The sequence below is a fragment of the Ranitomeya variabilis genome, chromosome 1 (genome assembly GCF_051348905.1).
Source record: "Ranitomeya variabilis isolate aRanVar5 chromosome 1, aRanVar5.hap1, whole genome shotgun sequence".
NCBI lineage: Eukaryota > Metazoa > Chordata > Amphibia > Anura > Dendrobatidae > Ranitomeya > Ranitomeya variabilis.
The window spans coordinates 49684908-49704950 of NC_135232.1; the positions used below are offsets into that span (position 1 = coordinate 49684908).

A 20043-nucleotide genomic window follows, 5' to 3' on the forward strand; every position below is an offset into this window, starting at 1 on the left:
CGACACCCAGCATCCCCATGATTACTTGTTTGTACCTCCTACTGTGGCCGGTTGCGCACTCTGTACAAAGGCGGAGCAGGTGACCTCAATAGAAGTGTCACTGTGCGGTTCCAGCTCCGTACACCGTGCACAATGGGGTCTGCAAACAGCTGATCAGTGACAGAGTCGAATTACGGACCCCCACCGATCTGAGTTTGACGACCCATCCTAAGTATCTGTCAGCAGTGCATTCAGTCCTTGACAACCCGTTTAAGGATGTTTACTCTTTTGCAGCAAATTGTGTTGTGCCATGGTATCCAAAGTGAAAAAAGAAAAGTAAAAAAAAAATTAGCTCTTAGTGTTTCAAGTCAACAGCTCCCATGCAGAATTGTGTCTCCTTGGTTTTGGACCACAAGCACTTTGTTTAGGAGGAACCTGCAATCATGGTGCACCATCTGCCACTGTTTGACAGTATTTCTATTTCCTTTGCTTATAATTCTCCCTCCAACATTTCCCCTGGATGAGATTGGAGAAGGACTGGTATGGCGCTTACCGTTTGTCACCTTCTTTCTAGGAAACAACAGAAATCGCAAGGGGGGAATAAGCCTCAACAACAAACACAACACAACGAGCACCAACCGGTTCCTGCCAAACACAACACCAGGGAGCACCAGAAACCGTACCAAGGATGCCAAACACCACATTCCTCAGGCAAGCAGGGTCATCATGGGTACAGCCAAAACCGCCGATGGCACCACAACCAGAGGCACTCGCCAAGTGAAAAAGATCCACAGAGAAATGCCAAAGACTCGGAGAGCCTGAAGATAGAGGACGCCTCAGTTTGCACAGTTCACATCCCCCTAGAAATTCACCGCAGCACAGAAACGCCCGAGAGACAATCCCAGCAGACCGGCAGCAACGAATCCGAAGGGAAACGTAAAGACAGTATTCAGAGCAGAGATCGGGAGAGGCCGAAAATAAACCTGCTCCAATCTTCCAAAGACCGCCTGCGGAGACGGCTCAAAGAGAAGGTAAGAACACTGCGGACGAGTATGAAATGCTCATGCTCAAGCAATGGCCGAGCATGAGCACAACCACTAGTCATTGTGTGTGGGGATGGAGAAAGAGCAGCATTCGATTCTCTCCGGTAGGCCCATAGTTAAAAATAGGAGAAGCCGTTATAGGTACAGATGCACTGATTGAGGGGGCGATGAGTCGCTGTGCCGGGCTTTGTCACCGTGACGGGCTCTGTCCCCCTTCTACTTTTTGCTATTGGTTTCGCCTTAGGACCTTAGTGATAATATTTTGAGACAGATTTCGATGACGTACCAAAAAATGTTTTAAAGATGCATTCTGTTTTTTTTCCCATTTCAAAAAAGAAATGAATACATCTTGAAAACATATTTTGATATCATATCTCTAAAAAAAATACCTGATCTATCAAAATAAACAATTATGTGAACGGCACATTAAATGTTGGAAAGCCAGAATTCCCATTTCTTGCTCTGTGCGCGTGTATATATATATATATATATATATATATATATATATATATATATATATATATATATATATATATATATATATATATATATATATATATATTATAGTGCGGAGTGTATTCAGTACAGACCCCTCTAAATTTTTCACTCTTTGTTTCATTGCAGCCATTTGGAAAATTCAAAGAAGATAATTTTTTTTCTCATTAATGTACGCTCTTCACCCCATCATGACTGAAAAAAAAAACAAATGTAGGAATTTTTGTAAATTTAATAAAAAAAAGAACTGAAATATCACATGGTGATAAGTATTCAGACCCTTTGCTCAGACACTCATATTTAAGTCACATGCTGTCCATTTCCTTGTGATCCTCCTTGAGATGGGTCTATCCTTTCATTGGAGACCAGTTGTGTGTAATTAAACTGACAGGGCTTGATTTGGAAAAGCGCACACGTGTCTATATAAGACCTCTCAGCCCACAGTGCATGTCAGACCAAATGAGAATCATGAGGTCAAAGTAACTGGCCAAGGAGCTCAGAGACAGAATTGTGGCAAGGCACAGAACTGACCAAGGTTACAAAAGAATTTCTGCAGTACATAAGATTCCTAAGAGCACAGTGGCCTCCATAATGCTTAAATGGAAGAAGTTTGGGACCACCAGAAGTCTTCCTAGACCTGGCCGTCCAGCCAAACTGAGCAATCATGGAAGAAGAGCCTTGGTGAGAGAGGTAAAGAAGATCCCCAAGATCACTGTGGCTGAGATCCAGAGATGCAGTAGGGAGATGGGAGAAAGTCCCACAAAGTCACCTATCACTGCAGCCCTCCACCATCATGCCTTTATGGCAGAGTGGCCCGATGGAAGCCTCTCCTCAGTGCAAGACATATGAAAGCCCGCATAGAGTTTGCTAAAAACCACATGAAGGACTCCCAGATTATGAGAAATAAGATTCTCTTGTCTGATGAGACGAAGATAGACTTTATTGGTGATAATTTCAAGTGGTATGTGTGGAGGAAACCAGACACTGCTCATCACCTGCCCAGTACAATCCCAACAGTGAAACATGGTGGTGGCAGCATCATGCTATGGGGGTGTTTGTCAGCTGCAGGGACAGGATGACTGGTTGCCATTGAAGGAAACATGAATGCGGCCAAGTACAGAGATATCCTAAATGAAAACCTCATCCAGAGTGCTCTGGACCTCAGACTTGGCCGAAGGTTCACCTTCCAACAAAACAATGACCCTAAGCACACAGCTAAAATAACAAAGGAGTGGCTTCAGAACAACTCTGCGACCGTTCTTGACTGGGCCAGCCAGAACCCTGACCTAAACCCAATTGAGCATCTCTGGAGAGACCTGAAAATGGCGTCCACCAACGTTCACCATCCATCCTGACGGAACTGGAGAGGATCTGCAAGGAAGAATGGCAGAGGATCCCCAAATCCAGGTGTGAAAAACTTGTTGCATCATTCCCAAGAATACTCATGGCTGTACTGGCTCAAAAGGGGCTTCTCCTCAATACTGAGCAAAGGGTCTGAATACTTATGACCATGTGATATTTCAGTTTTTTATTTTTTAATAAATTTGCAAAAATGTCTACATTTCTGTTTTTTCAGTCATGATGGGGTGCAGAGTGTACATTAATGAGAAAAAAGAACTTTTTTGAATTTACTAAACTAAGAAACCTAAAAGTATGTTGATACCGAAATCGTTCTGACCTAGAGAATCGTGGTGCCATGTTATTTTTACTACTCAATGAATGTCATAAAAATAAAATTGCATAATTACATAATTTTTATTTGCGGAGGTTACATTTTAAAGTGGATGGTGTCATTCAATTCTACAACTCGATACACACAAACGGGCCCCCATACGGAAATGTAGATGAAAAAAACAAAAAACCTACAGCTCTTGAAACAAGGAGGAAAAAAAAAAAACAAAAGCGTATAAATTGCCAGGTCCTTAAACTGTGCTGCATCATATAAATTAAAAAAAAAAAAATAGCCGGAGTTCTGCTTTATGGGGAACCTTCTCTTCCGCATCTCACATACTGAAAATTTTCAGTGAGGCTTCTCGGTGCCCTCGGCTGACGAGACGGCGGTGATTGTAGGAGCGCGCACAGAGCCGCTGCTAGATCTCAGGGTCGGTGTTCTCCTGATACAGACCATGTACATGTGCAGAAAACCACTGTTCAATGCTGCAAATATGCAAAGGAGAACGAAAATGCATTATGGGATGTCAACACTTTCTTTTTTGAAATGCAAGAAATAATTAAAAAAAAAAAAATTAGTTTTTTTGTTAAGCTGCAGCCGCATTAATAGGGCATGGGAGAATTTTCTACAGGTTCTGCATGTCTGAAGATGAAAGAGAAAAAAATAGCCACGGATTAAAACAGGACAGACCTTATCAGGTATGAATAATGTGCCATCCTTCGGAGGGACACACACAGCCAGCTCTTTTTGGGGGGGCAGCCCAGGGTAGAGAAGGGGCTGCGCAGATTGACATATAGTTTTGTGGGAAAAGATTCAATAAAACCTGCATTTTATTCATTTAATTATCTGCTGATTATGCGCTTAGGAGTCCAGTGGGTGGTCCTACACGGTGACTGATAACTATGTATACATAGTGCAGTATCCCTTTTTAAATCTGGCACAAAAAGGAAGCTTTGTACATTCTCTGTTAGGGGGATATATATAGGTTCAAGTCCCCTACTTTAAAAAATGGAAAAAAAATTGAATCATTGTTAAAAATATGTTTAAATCGCTCTTCAGCCCTTCTTTTCACTAAACCTAAATGGCTAAAATGTAAATGCCCCCTTTCCTCAAATTCTGTCACTAATTGAAGGAGGCTGGAAAAACCGTAAAAGTAATTCCCCATGTGTCCTGATGAAGTCTGATGACTGCGAAACGCATTAATAGACTGCACAAGAATATCATCAGCAGAGCAGCTAACCAGTTTCTTTCCATTATTGATTTTCATGAGAGCTAATATAATATAATATTTATTTAAAGGCGGAAATGAAGAAAAAATTCCCCAAATTATTTTTTTTCTCTCCTTTTTTTTTGGCTGTACTTCCCTCAAAAAAAAAAAAAGTTTAATAAAAAGCAATCAAAATGTTTAATATACCCCCAAAATGCTACCAATAAAAACTATGGCTGGCCGCACAATATAAAAGTCCTCACACTTCTCCATCATTGGAAAAATGTCATAATTATTGGTCTCAGAAAATGGCGAACCAAACAATATAATTTTTTTTTTTTAACAAAGTTCTGACATTTTTTATCTACTAAAATATAAAAACGGTAAATCAATACAAACTTGGTATCGCCGTAATGGTACTGACGTGGAGAATCAAGTTTCCAGATCATTTTTAGGGTATGTGCACAGGTTTTTTCGCTATAAAAACGCATACATATGAATCCTATCATTTAGAATGCATTCTGCAATTTTTGTGCACATGATGCGTTTTTTTTCCACGAAAAAAACGCATCGCGGTAAAAAAAGCAGCATGTTCATTAATTTTGCGGATTTTTCACGTTTTTCCCGCTATTTAATGCATTGGGGAAAAAACGTGCAAAAAACACATAAAAAAACGTATGCGGATTTCTGGCAGAAATGTCCAGTTTTTGTCAGGAAATTTCTGCAAGAAATGCTGACGTGTGCACATACCCTTACTGCACAGAGAACACCATAAAACATTTAAGAAAACATTTTCCAGTACATTGTATAGTAAAATGGATGGTGTCTTTCAAAACCACAACTGGTCCTGGAAAAAAATAAAAAACAACCTCCCATATGGCGATGTTGTAGGAAAAATAAAAAGTTTTGGATCTTAGAAGAAAATGAGGAAAAGAAAAATAAAAGTGCAAAATCGAAAAATTGCCAGAGAAAGGGAATGAACCTTGCGGGTCTTGTTTTTGCCACTTTTTTTGGTGTTTCGACAGTGAGAACGTTTTTAACCCATCGATTTCCTTTTAATTACGCCGTGACCGCTGCGCTCATCAGGGCAGCGGAGGTGTGATTTATGTGTGGTTGTGTTCCTGCCATCATTTACCAGGACGCCTGCTGCATCTGTATTCTCTAATCCCATTTGCACTCTTCTGAAAAGTCGCCAGCAATTAACATTAATTTGATTTGGAGGCAGAAAAGGCTGCACATTAAGGTGCCAGATGCGCTGCCTAAAACTATTAGATGGTCTAATTTTTTATCCCTTGTTTTAATAAATGCCCATCCACATTCTGATGAATTCTCTTGAGCCAAAGACGGGCCGAGGATGTGATCTAGCCCTGAACCTTGGGGAAATGAGGCAATGGGAACTTAAGAACCTTCATGGATGTCAATTATTGAGCACACCTTTTGGACCAGCAGATTTTTTTGGGATCCCTTTAAAGTAGAATATTGGTAACATGCACAAAGAGCAGGGGTTAGTCCAAGAAGCTGTTTATGTGTTTCCACTGTAGATGATCAAGAACAGTCTAAATTTCTGACAATGGTTGCTGCTTCTGGACTAAATAAATGTAATCCCATATTCCGTAATTGAGATTTAATCTTTAGTGCTGCTGCGTAGGCAAACAATTGTGGGGAAGGACTAAGAGAGAGCTTGCTGCAGTAGAAACCTCTCCCCCTGTGACCTGCTGCAGTAGAAACCTCTCCCCCTGTGGCTTGCTGCAGTAGAAACCTCTCCTCCTGTGGCTTGCTGCAGTAGAAACCTCTCCCCCTGTGGCTTGCTGCAGTAGAAACCTCTCCCCCTGTGGCTTGCTGCAGTAGAAACCTCTCCCCCTGTGGCTTGCTGCAGCAGAAACCTCTCCCCCTGTGGCTTGCTGCAGTAGAAACCTCTCCCCCTGTGACCTGCTGCAGTAGAAGCCTCTCCCCCTGTGACCTGCTGCAGCAGAAACCTCTCCCCCTGTGGCTTGCTGCAGTAGAAACCTTTCCCCCTGCAGCTTGCTGCCGTAGAAACCTCTTCCCCTGTGGCTTGCTGCCGTACTAACCTCTCCCCCTGTTGCTTGCTGCCGTAGAAACCTCCCCCTGTGGCTTGCTGCAGTAGAAACCTCTCCCCCTTTGGCTGGCTGCAGTAGAAACCTCTCCCCACTTCCCTATTCCCAGCAATAGACAGAAAAGTCCTAATCTTTCCATCCCCCCCTCCCTTAGTGCAATCACATGTAAAAGGATAGTAAGTAAGGGAATGGGTTAGGTGTAGTGATGAGTGAACGTGCTCAGATAAAGTGTTATCTGAGCATGCTCGGGTGCTTATGCAGTGTCTTCAGCGTGCTCGAATAATAAGTTTGACTCTCTGGTTCTACATGTCTTGTAGCTGCAACTCATGTAAGGATTGTCTAACAAACAGGCAATCCATGCATGTGTTTTGCGGCTGTCGAATAACCGTGAGACATGCAGCCGCGGGGACTCAAACATATTATTCGAGCATGCCAAAGTCACTTGGTTATGCACACGAGCATGCTGAGATAACACCTTATCCGAGCACGTTCACTCACACTAGTTAGGTTGCTTTTTCTCTGCTTAGGAGGCAACTTGCTTTAACATAAATCTTCCCTATTTACACTAATCACCAGATAAGTCCAGTCTTTTTCTTACCCCTCTTATCGTTCATATGGATGTCACAGTGTAAGAGGGGTAGTACATATACTGTACTGTACTGTATACTGTGCGGTTTGCAGAATATATCTTCCAAGCTGCTTTTTTTTATATTAATGACCAGACCAGTCTTATCATTTTCAACCTCTCCTACTGCATGTAAAAGTGTAGTAAAGATGGGGGAGTACTTACATTGCCTCTTCCTTGGCTGGGGGGCAGGTTGCTGCTACATAAACCTTCCCCCTGCCCTTTTTACACTAACGATCAGACAAGTCCTATCCTTATCATCGTCTACTGTAGGGATGTCAAACTCGAATACACAGAAACACAAAATTAAAAACTTGGACAAGGTCACGGGCCAACCTTGATATTTGTTAAAAACATGTCTACAATTGAGGAGGTTTTTCCTTATCAAATATAATGACACTTGTTTCATGGAAACAAACTTATAGGGGTTGTCCCACAAACAAAGTACATTTTAACGAATAGATTTTAGAATAAAACTAGCGCATAATCACAACTGGGGCATACAGTAATAATATAATATGTTATGTAAGAGCAGTAAAAAAACATGTGGCCCAAAGGCGTCATTTAAGTATGTAATAATAAAGGATAAAAAAAACTTTGAATTCATAAATACAGATAATAAAGTATGGTGCCAACAAAAGTGCCACCCAAACACAGTATGATTAGTCCCACATGGAATTCCTCCACAGTACTCTCCACACACATGGTATGATGACCCTACTGTACCTCCCCAGCAAAGTATTGTGACCCACCACCATGCCCCAACTATGACCCCAAACGCACATTATAATGGGCCCCACATAGTCCTCCATACAGAATAATGAGCCCCACATAGTCCTCCATACAGAATAATGAGCCCCACATAGTCCTCCATACAGAATAATGAGCCCCACATAGTCCTCCATACAGAATAATGAGCCCCACATAGTCCTTCATGCGCAATAATGGGTCCTATAGACGTCCATACAGTATATTGTGCCCCAGCTAGTCCTCTATACAATATATTGAGCCCCATATAGTCCTCCATACAGTATAATGGGCTCCCGATAGTCCTCCATACAGTATAATGGGCTCCACATAGTTCTACATACAGTACAATGGTCTCCTCATAGTGCTCTGTACAGTATATTTTGCCCCACATAGTGCTCCATACAGTATAATGGGCCCAACATGGTGCTCCTTACAGTATAATGGGCCCGACATAGTGCTCCTTACAGTATAATGGGCCCAACATAGTGCTCCATGCAGTATAATGGGCCCAACATAGTGCTCCTTACAGTATAATGGGCCCAACTTAGTGCTCCATACAGTATAATGGGCCCAACATAGTGCTCCATACAGTATAATGGGCCCAACATAGTGCTCCATACAGTATAATGGGCCCAACAGTGCTCCATACAGTATAATGGGCCCAACATAGTGCTCCATACAGTATAATGGGCCCCACATAGTTCTCCATTCAGTATAATGGGCCCCACCTAGTCCTCCATACAGTATAATGGCTCCGTATAGTCATCCATACAGTATAATGGCCGCACATAGTCCCCGTTTTCGCAGGCGAAATGTAATCACTCTGAGGGTGACATATGCGGTCTAATGCATGTAAAAGTGTAGTAAAAATGGGGGAATACTTACATTGCCTCTTCTTTGGCTTGTAGGCAGCTTGCTGCAACATAAACCTTCCCCCATGCTCATACAATAATGACCAGTTAATTCATCATTTTCATTCCCCTCTTCTCTAGTGCTAGTGTAGTAAAGCTGGGGCAGGACTTAGATGGTCTTTTCTGTGGCTGGGAGGCAGAAACCTTCTCCCCACTGCTCTTTTTTTTCAGTAGAGAATACACAAGTTGAGCCCCAATGTGTTATAATGGTAACATAGATTTATTTTCTCCTGTGGCTTATAGGAAGAATACGCCGTGGAGTCCACCAATCCTCAAAGGACCAAAATGGACAAACTGATAGAAATCTTAAACAGTATGCGAAACAACAGCAGCGACGTGGACTGCAAGCTCACCACCTTCATGGAGGAGGCCCAGAACTCCGCCAACTCCGAGGAGATGTTAGGGGAGATTGTAAAGACTATTTATCAGAAAGCTGTGACGGACAGAAGCTTTGCACACACCGCCGCCAAACTCTGCGACAAAATGGCCCTGTTCATGGTGGAAGGAACCAAGTTTCGCAGTCTCCTGCTCAACATGCTGCAGGTAGGTCATACGAGCGTGTAAACGGAGAGGTGACGTCCGTGAGCTGACCATGATGACAGCTTCATCTCACCCTTGGACAACCACGTAAACCGATTAATCGTGGGGTGTCCAGATAGACGGGAGCGAGGAACGGCTGGAGATCCAACATCTGCCGATAATTGAGTAGTTCATAGGAACCGTCCATGTATGTAAGGTTCAGGTTCATAGGTCGCAACGTACCTGGCGTGGTTGGAAAAGGACAGTAATGATTTTCTTAAATAGTTGAATTATTATAGCACAGAATCCAAATTATCCTTAGAAAAGGAGGATGTCCAACGTTCCTTTAAGAGCTTAGCTGAGCACCTGTAATGTAAGGATGCAGCTGGTTTTCACTACATCAACAGTTCCTGGTATCGAGATACGATGTAAATCACTAGTTCAAGTACTGCAGACACTGATCAAGCAGGACATGCATGGTGATTGTCTCCATTGTCAATAAACCCTGCCTTAAAGTATAATACAGAACAAGTAATGTAATGTATGTACACAGTGACTGCACCAGCAGAATACTGAGTGCAGCTCTGGAGTATAATACAGGATGTAACTCAGGATCAGTAATGTAATGTATGTACACAGTGACTGCACCAGCAGAATAGTGAGTGCAGCTCTGGGGTATAATACAGGATGTAACTCAGGATCAGTAATGTAATGTATGTACACAGTGACTGCACCAGCAGAATAGTGAGTGCAGCTCTGGGGTATAATGCAGGATGTAACTCAGGATCAGTAATGTAATGTATGTACACAGTGACTGCACCAGCAGAATAGTGAGTGCAGCTCTGGAGTATAATACAGGATGTAACTCAGGATCAGTAATGTAATGTATGTACACAGTGACTGCACCAGCAGAATAGTGAGTGCAGCTCTGGGGTATAATGCAGGATGTAACTCAGGATCAGTACAGGATATGTAATGTATGTACACAGTGACTGCACCAGCAGAATATTGAGTGCAGCTCTGGGGTATAATACAGGATGTAACTCAGGATCAGTAATGTATGTACACAGTGACTGCACCAGCAGAATAGTGAGTGCAGCTCTGGAGTATAATACAGGATGTAATTCAGGATCAGTAATGTAATGTATGTACACAGTGACTGCACCAGCAGAATAGTGAGTGCAGCTCTGGGGTATAATGCAGGATGTAACTCAGGATCAGTACAGGATATGTAATGTATGTACACAGTGACTGCACCAGCAGAATAGTGAGTGCAGCTCTGGGGTATAATACAGGATATAGCTCAAAATCAGTAATCTGTGTACACAGTGACTGCGCCAGCAGAATAGTGAGTGCAGCTCTGGAGTATAATACAGGATGTAACTCAGGATCAGTAATGTAATGTATGTATATAGTGACTGCACCAGCAGAATACTGAGTGCTGCTCTGGGGTATAATAATACAGAATATAGCTCAGGATCAGTAATGTAATGTATGTACACAGTGACTGCACCAGCAGAATAGTGAGTGCAGCTCTGGAGTAGAATACAGGATGTAACTCTGAATCCGTACAGGGTCAGTAATGTAATATATGTACACAGTGACTGCACCAGCAGAATAGTGAGTGCAGATCTGGAGTATAATACAGGATGTAACTCAGGATCAGTGCAGGTTCCTTATAGAATCATAGAACGGTAGAGTTGGAAGGGCCTCCTGGGTCATCTGGTCCAACCCCCTGCTCAAAGCAGGATTCATTAAATCATTCCAGACAGATGTCTGTCCAGCCTCTGTTTGAAGACTTCCATTGAAGGAGAACTCACCACTTCTTGTGGCAGCCTGTTCCACTCATTGATCACCCTCACTGTCAAAATGTGTTTTCTAATATCTAATCTGTCTCCTCCCATTCCGTTTCATCCCATTGCTTCTAGTCTTTCCTTGTGCAAATGAGAATAAAGATGATCCTTCTACAATGTGACAGCCCTTGAGATATTTGTAGACAGCTATTAAGTCTCCTCTTAGTCGTCTTTTCTGCAAGCTAAACATTCTCAAATCCTGTAATCGTTCCTCATAGGACATGGTTTGCAGACTACTCACCATTCTGGTCGCTCTTCTCTGAACTTGCTCCAGTTTGTTGATGTCCTTTTTAAAATGTGGTTCCCAAAACTGGACACAGTATTCCAGATGAGATCTGACCAAAGAGGAGTAGAGAGCAATAATGACTTCACATGATCTAGACTCTATGCTTCTGTTAATACATCCCAGAATTGTATTTGCCCCTTTTTACTGCTGCATCACACTGTTGACTCATGTGCAGTCTGTCATATATTAGTATACCCAAGTCTTTTTCACATGTGCTGTTGCTTAGCCCTATTCCTCCCATTCTGTATATGCTTTTTTCATTTTTATTGCCCAGATGTAGTACTTTGCATTTTTCTTTGTTATAAACCATTTAGTTGCTGCCCACTGCTCCAGTTTATTTATGTCTTTTTGAATCTTCTCTCTCTCTCTCTCTCTCTCTCTCTCTCTCTCTCTCTCCTCTAGTATTAGCTATCCCTCTTAGGTTTGTGTCATCACAAATGTATTCAGTTTACCCTCAAATCCTTCATCTAAGTCATTGATAAAGATGTTGAACAGTACAGGACCCAGGACAGAACCCTGTGGTACCCCACTTGAGACATTCTTCCAACTGAATGTGCAGCCATTTACGACCACCCTTTGGGTCCAATCACTAAGCCAGTTATGAATCCACCTAACAGTTGCCTTGTCCATTTCATACTTAGTCATTTTTTCAATAAGGATTGTGTGAGATACTTTGTCAAATGCTTTGCTGAAGTCAAGATATAGTATATCTACAGCATTTCCCTGATCCACCCAGTCAGTGATTCTGTCATAGAAGGAAATTAAGTTAGTCTGACATGACTTATTTACAATCCCATGCTGACTTTGGTTAATCACTTCATTCTTATCCAGGTTCTTACATACATGTTGTTTAATAATCTGTTCAAAGATCTTTCCTGGTATACATGTCAGACTCACAGGCCTATAGTTCCCTGGGTCCACTTTCTTCTCCTTTTTGAAGTTAGGAACAACATTTGCTCTTCTCCAGTCTCCAAGAATTTTCAAAGATTATGGAGAGTAGTTCAAAAATTTATTCTGCTATCTCCTTCAGTACTCTGGGGTGTAATTCATCTGGACCTGTAGACTTGAATTCATTTATTTTGGCTAAGTGTTTCCTCACTATCTTTCTGTTTATAGATATCCTGGATTCTTCTATTCCCTTAATATGACAGTGGAGATCAGTTGATGTTACATTTTCTTTTTTTGAGAGAAAACGGATGCAAAATAGGAATTTAAAAGTTCAGCCTTCTCAATATCCTTTGTTACCATTTCATAATTTCCATCCTGTAAAATTCCTATAGCATCTTTGACTTTTCTTTTACTTTTGACATATCTTTCAAATCCTTTTTTATTGCTTTTGCCGTCCCTTGCAAGCCTTAATTCATTGCCAGCTTTAGATCATCTGATTTGTGCCCTGCAGGTTCTGCAGACTGCATTATATTCTTTAGATATGCCTCCCTCTTTCCATTTGATAAACATTTCTTTCTTCCTTTTTAGCATGTGTTTAAGTTCTGTCTTCATCCATCCTGGTTTCCTTAAATGCTTCCTATTCTTCCCGCTTTTCAGAATTGTTAACGATTGTGCTTTGAGAATCTCATTTTTCAAGATTTCCCATCCTTCCTGGACATTTTTGTCCTTAAGGATATCCAGCCATTGGATCCCTCCGATTCTCTTTCGGAGTCCCTTAAAATCTGCCTTTCTGAAATCAAACCTTGATGTCTGAGTCTTCACAGGTCTTCCTCCTCTAGTTATCCAAAATTCTAACATGGCATGGTCGCTACCTCCTAGGGTCCCAGCCACTCTTACCTCCTCAACCACTCTTACCTGCTCCTATTTCCTTAATGTTAGGAATGTATAGAGTTACTCCTCCAGACATTATATCCAAAGAAACCATTAATTTAATGTTCATATTGGAGAAGATGGTCATTGAATCTGTGTTTACGGTCTCCCGATCCTGTATGTCATGAGACCCTGATTTGGCTCAGAGGGGCCGGGGTTCCATATAGTAGGACATCTTATTTTATTTTACTGTCAAATGCTAGATTACACAGCCACCTTGTTACATTCTCTAAAGTGAGCAGACCCTTTTTTAAGGGGTATTTTCCAGTTTAGAAGCCATCCCGCAGTCATTGGATAGGGAATAACTTTCCGATCCCTATGAGGTCTGATTGCTAAACCCTGATCAATTCCAAGAATCGGTTCTCCTGTGAATGGAGCGACAGTGCACATGATCCGCCACTGCTTCATTCACACGGTTCTTGGGATTGGTGGGCATCTCGGTGGTCAGACCCCTAGTGACCGGGAAGCTAATAAACTTGACTACACCCCTTTAAGGATTGTGTAGTCTGTTTTTTTTTTTGTTTGTTTGTTTTTTTTTAATTTAAGAGTGCCATAAAATCCTGGGCAAGAGTCATTTCGCCTAGTGCAGGGAGCAAATAAAGAAATCACGTAGATCGGCGCACTTGACCTATTACTGACAATCACACAAGGAGATGGAGACGTTGGAGGGGCAGCGGAGTCATTTACTTGTTAATAGCAGCCGTTCATCCTTGCTAAACTAGTCCGCAATCCGCTCATAAATAACGCTCTCCGCCGACAGACGCGCTCTAAAGCTTTCAGCACTTTTTTTTTAATTTTAATTCTTCAATGCTAAGCCGAGCGCTGGCTCCTACATCAATCGCTTCTAGGTCTGCAGCCCACGCACACGCGTGGGAGGAATACGTGGTGTCGGTGGGATAAGATGTCACATGACAGCGCTCGCTGTCACTCAGAATAAGCGTGTGTGCGCGCTGACAGTTCGCTGCCACTTTTAGACGTGTGCCTGTACGTTTATATCAAAAGCTAAAAGGGTATCGTTCGTCATATCGGGGTCCGCCGCACCATCCTCATCTTATGTAAGACTTCTTAATATTTTGTCTCTGGATTTATTCCCCTATGTGATCGCTCGGGGGTCCGACCTCCGTAGCTGCGTCTCGACATGCGCGCTCTTGACCTCCGCTCCATTCATTGTGCATGGGGCTGCTGGAGAAACACAAGCGCCGCGTCCAGAGATCGTCCCTCCCCGTGATTGCCATTTTATCACCTAATCCTATGGACAAAGGGCCACTTGTCACTTGTTATTTTGGGAATGACGGCCCCTTACACGTGCCCGATGGCGGTATCCATAAAGTTACAACTCTATAAGTTCTGAGACTTCCTAATATCCTGTTTCATCAATGCATTTCCATCACTTTTGGGGGGGGGGCACGGATCAGTGACTTTATGACTGACGACAAATTCATCAAACAATTTTTTTTGTTGTTGCCTTTTTATTTGCTTAGTTTTTGGATTTTTACATCAGTGTGGCTTTTTCTAAATGGTTTACACAAATCCATGAAATGCGACTTTAAAAAAAAAAAAAAAAAAAAGTCAGGAGGAAAAAAAATGGTTTTCACACTTTGCTGAATTTAACGTGACAAAAAGGAAAAATCACAAAAAAAAAAAATTATAAAAAAAACAAGCACTATGTATTTCAGTTTCTCAACATTTTCAAGAACTCTGCTTGCTCACAGTGAATGGGAACATTCCCCTAATTATATTTTGGGACATAAGTGCATGGATCAAGGTGAACGCCGAAAACCATGACAAACCGTGCAGCAAGATGCAGTGCCGACCCTTGACCTTGGGTTGTGTCTGGTATTGCAATTAAATACCATTGAAGTGAATGGAGCTAAACGTCAATATAACGTATGATCCATCGTCAGGAATGGCTCAGTTTCTGAAAGAAGGTAACCATTTTTTTATTATTATTTAATATCCTGAACAATATCTTTAAAGTAAGTTGTTTTTTTTGTTTTTTTGCAAATTTTCATAATTTGTAAAAATTAAATAAATTAAATTAAAAACAAAAGCTACCAGCATCATGTAATATACCAGGAGCTGTAATACTAGTCCCCTATGGCAAGTCTCCAAGATGCATCAAATGACCGATAACTACTGCTGCATGTACAGCAGAAGTTTGTGAAACCGACGCCCCCTTCTGTGACATCACTTCCTCTGCTGTTATTGGCTGTAGTTACACCCCACAGATTTCCTGTTCTTCACACCCCTTGCAGGTGCTCTGTATAGGACTGGTAATACTGAGCAGGCTTCGCTTTATTCCTCGGATACTCGCTGATTCCTGACTATAAGATATATTACATTATTTCTGGCTAAATGTGTCTAAAAATTACATGTTACGGTATATTCTGAAAAATACAATATATATCCTGGTGCTTCTGGGTATTGGAACACATGACCTCGTGTCAGGCTGAATCGTTATTCATAGACCAATACTAAATGAGCCCCATTAAAAGGTAATTTTACCTATAATGCATCTCGGGCTTTACTCTTACCTGGGCTACATCTTTTTTTTTTTTTTTTTTTTTTTTTTTTTTTTTTTTTTTATAGTCGGGTCATCCATCCATTGATTTTCTAAGGAACAACGCTCTGTGTTACATTACATAACAAATTGTCACGCCCACTTTCACCACTACATTATCAGAGTAGTAATCTAATTTAGTAATTTTAAAAAATGTCTCCTTCTCCCTCTGGCAGTCCTTCCTTCTGTAGAAAGAGTCTTCTCGGCTATATATTTTAACTTATTTTACAGGATGGGATCAGTCTCCTTGTTCCACTGCAGCTGACACTGTGATCCTTTCTTCCTTCCTCTGAGCTATATATTTTAACTTATTGTAAAGGATGGAATTGGTCTCCTTGTCCCGCTGCAGCTGACAACTGATCCTTTCTTCCTTCCTCTGAGCTATATATTTTAACGTATTTTAAAGGATTGAATCAGTCTCCTTCTCCCTCTTGCAGCTGACAGTTCAATCCTTTTTTACTTCCTCTGCGTGAGGAGTTTTCTCAGCTATTTATTTTAACTAATTTATGTTAAATTATGGAATCGGTCTCCTTCTCCCTCTGGCAGGAGGAGTTTTGTCAGGCCATTCTTACTGCATAGGCTTTGCTCCTTTCCTGGCAAGCATTTCTATTGATGCACAAGGCGGTTTGCAGATTCTTGGAGCAATCGGTAATTTGTTATTTAATTTATTTATTTATTCTTTTAAAAAAGGGGGGGTTGAATACTTTTACAAAGCAGTGTTGAATAAGTTTGCACCTTTAGAGAGGTGCAGAAACCTTGTTTCTGTTCTCATTGATGGGGGACGCCGTCTTCATCTTGTACCCTAAATTCGAGAAGACGACAAATCTTTAATTTCTTGCAGCTTGGAAGATGTTAACGGGGAGAGAGGAGAAGTATTTGAAGTGTGGCGGTCTCTCTGGCTGTGCGGTTCACATCCTGGATCGCCTCCTAATTCTATATTCTGTGTGTACCAGTGGGGATGTGTGTGTTTATTGCTGCAGAGTCTCCTGAGGAATGTCCTAGCTGGAGAGAGGAAATCCGCCCAGTGTGCCGGCGAGCGAGCGAGCGCCGTGTGCTCACAAGCACTGGGAATCCGAGCTGAGCGCTGGGTCTTTTTCCATGACTTGTTCCCTGGGAGAATTGAGGCAAAGCAGAATGAATTATACATAATGAGCAAATGTGTGTATGCATAGTATATACCGGCCATGTAAATAGCCTGAATTATTTATTGATGGCTAGACGTAGCAGTGCAAACTGTTGGGATGGATTATATTAGATGGATGCAATGACTAGATAGATTGACTTTGGATGGAATGAATTGATAAACGGATAGAATGTTTAGATAATGGTTGGATGGACGGATGGTATTAGATCTAATAAATATATGGGTTGATATAATGGATGGGAGGATTGGATAAAAGGATGATTGGAATGAATGAATAGATACATGGCTGGATGAATTAATTAGATCAATATGGATTGAAATAATGAATAGATGGATTAATTGGATGAAATGAATGAATAGGTGGATGGGATGGATGGAAGGAAGGGATGAATGAACGGAGAAATGGATGGGTACAATGATCAAGTAGACCATATGGATTGGACTGGATGGAATCAAGTAGATTTCATCTATGGATTGATATTGATGGAAAGATAGAATGGTTAAATAAATGGTTGTAGTAAATTGATAAATTGATAGATAATGGTTGGCTGGATGAAATTAATTTGATCTAATCTATGGATAATGGACTGATATAATGAATGGGTGGAAATAGATAAATGCTTGGTTATGGATAAACGGATGAATTGGATTGGATGGAATTAGATCTAATAAAAACGGGCTCATGGATGGAAGGAATGGATAGATAAATGGTTTAATGACGTGGGCTGGATGGAACTAATTGGATAAATATATGGGTGGATATAATGAATAGAAGGAATTAGATATAATAAACATATGGATGGAATGAATGAATAGATGGAGCAATTGGATGAGCGGATGAAATAGATGGACTGGATAGATAAAATGATTACGGTAAATAAACCTTATGGATGGGCTGGATGGAATGAATTAGATTTAATATGTAGCTGGATGGAATGAATTGAAAAGAGGGAATAAATTGATGGGATAGATGAAATGATGGGATGGATAGAATGATTGGCCTTAATGGAATGAATGGAGTGAATGAATGATGGATGAATGGCGTGAATAGATAAATGGATGATGTATGAAATGATGGAATGATGGCTGGATAGATGAATGGTTCATGGACAGTCGAATATTTGTAGGATGAAGGTATGGAGCATCGGATAGTTTTCTGTATTACCGCTACGCTGTTCCCACATCACAAAACCGTAAGTCTGTGATATGAAGTAAGGCTTTATTCACACCAGGATTGATGTTAATTTTCACTGTTTGCTGGGAGATATTCCGGACACCCATGCTGAAATTATCTGATGCCTAGTGTTATTTGTCGCTCCACCACATGCCGTAGCGGCGTACAGAGATGGTCATCGGGCACATACCATAGATTTCCAGGAGGAACAGTACAGTGCAGAGACCTAAGAAGAGATGCTCCAGAATTTTAGTTTCATGGTAAGTCCAAGGATTCTCTACGGCAGACCTGTCGGGAGAGCGTCTGGCAGAGAAGAGGAGCCCGGAGTCGGTGATTGCCGTGAGTCGGGCTGACTTCTCTGGCGACTGATATTTCAATACACAGTTGAAGTTCGGGCCATAACTTTTTGACACTTAACACGTTTCTCCGCCATATTTCCAGAAAAAATATTATGTTCTCTTTTACGCACGTCCTCCACCCAAAGTAAATATTAAATGCGAGAATCGTATTCTCGAAAATAAACATGAACCAGTCAAAAGAAAGAGCGAGGCGAGTTTCTCAAGCTCGCAGCTTATGTCACAGCAATCAGGATACGTGACGTGCTGTGTAGGGTTGAGCGAAACGGATCGGACATTTTCAAAAGGGAGAGAGAGAGAATGAATCAATCCCCATTGACTTGCATTGGGTTTCGTGTTTCGGTTGGCCCCCGTCTTTTCACAATAATCGGCCGATTTCACACGATACGACTTTCGAGACAGTCGGGTTTCACGAGACCCGACTCGATCCTAAAAAAGCAAAAGTCGCTCAACCGTAGTGCTGTGAAATTAAGAGGGAATTCTGAATTTATCGTAGCTATGCTCATTCAGGAGACTCCAATTCACATAAGCTAGTCAACGGACCCTGCTAAAATCCACCCACTTGGCTGTTTTTTTTCTATGGGGTGAAATCTCTACTATTCCTCGTGGGAAGAATAGTGAAAAATTAAATGGTAAAACCTTTATGCCAGGATTCTTGACAAGCAATATCCCCCATTATTTAGGGTGTGTAACTGTTTCTGGTTATATACCTGATGGTCTAGGAAGGTGTAAGGGTTTATGGTAATATCCCTGGTGGTTTAGGATGGTAGAGGGGTTAATGGTAATATCCCTGGTGGTTTAGGATGGTAGAGGGGTTAATGGTAATATCCCTGGTGGTTTAGGATGGTAGAGGGGTTAATGGTAATATCCCTGGTGGTTTAGGATGGTAGAGGGGTTAATGGAAATATCCCTGGTGGTCTAGGATGGTAGAGGGGTTAATGGTAATATCCCTGGTGGTTTAGGATGGTGGAGGGGTAAATGGTTATATCCCTGGTGGTCTAGGATGATAGAGGGGTTAATGGTAAAATCCCTAGTGGTTTAGGATGGTAGAGGGGTAAATGGTAATATCCCTGGTGGTCTAGGATGGTAGAGGGGTTAATGGTAATATCCCTGGTGGTCGAGGATGGTAGAGGGGTTAATGGTAATATCCCTGGTGGTTGAGGATGGTAGAGGGGTTAATGGTAATATCCCTGGTGGTTGAGGATGGTAGAGGGGTTAATGGTAATATCCCTGGTGGTCTAGGATGGTAGAGGGGTTAATGGTAATATCCCTGGTGGTGTAGGATGGTAGAGGGGTTAATGGTAATATCCCTGGTGGTCGAGGATGGTAGAGGGGTTAATGGTAATATCCCTGGTGGTTGAGGATGGTAGAGGGGTTAATGGTAATATCCCTGGTGGTTGAGGATGGTAGAGGGGTTAATGGTAATATCCCTGGTGGTCTAGGATGGTAGAGGGGTTAATGGTAATATCCCTGGTGGTGTAGGATGGTAGAGGGGTTAATGGTAATATTCCTGGTGGTTTCGGTTGGTGGAGGGGTTTATGGTAATATCCCTGGTGGTCTAGGATGGTGGAGGGGT

General features: G+C 41.7%; 1 protein-coding gene across 2 annotated transcripts in view; it reads left to right on the forward strand.

Annotated features, from left to right (window-relative positions):
* The window catches only part of CTIF (cap binding complex dependent translation initiation factor), a 174706-nt gene that overhangs the window by 112526 nt on the left and 42137 nt on the right, over positions 1 to 20043 (forward strand). For both annotated transcript variants that reach the window (XM_077283384.1, XM_077283393.1), the window contains 2 exons: positions 554 to 1010; positions 9001 to 9300. In XM_077283384.1, coding sequence (XP_077139499.1) covers positions 554 to 1010; positions 9001 to 9300 — 757 coding nt within the window. The remainder of the gene's footprint in view (positions 1 to 553; positions 1011 to 9000; positions 9301 to 20043) is intronic.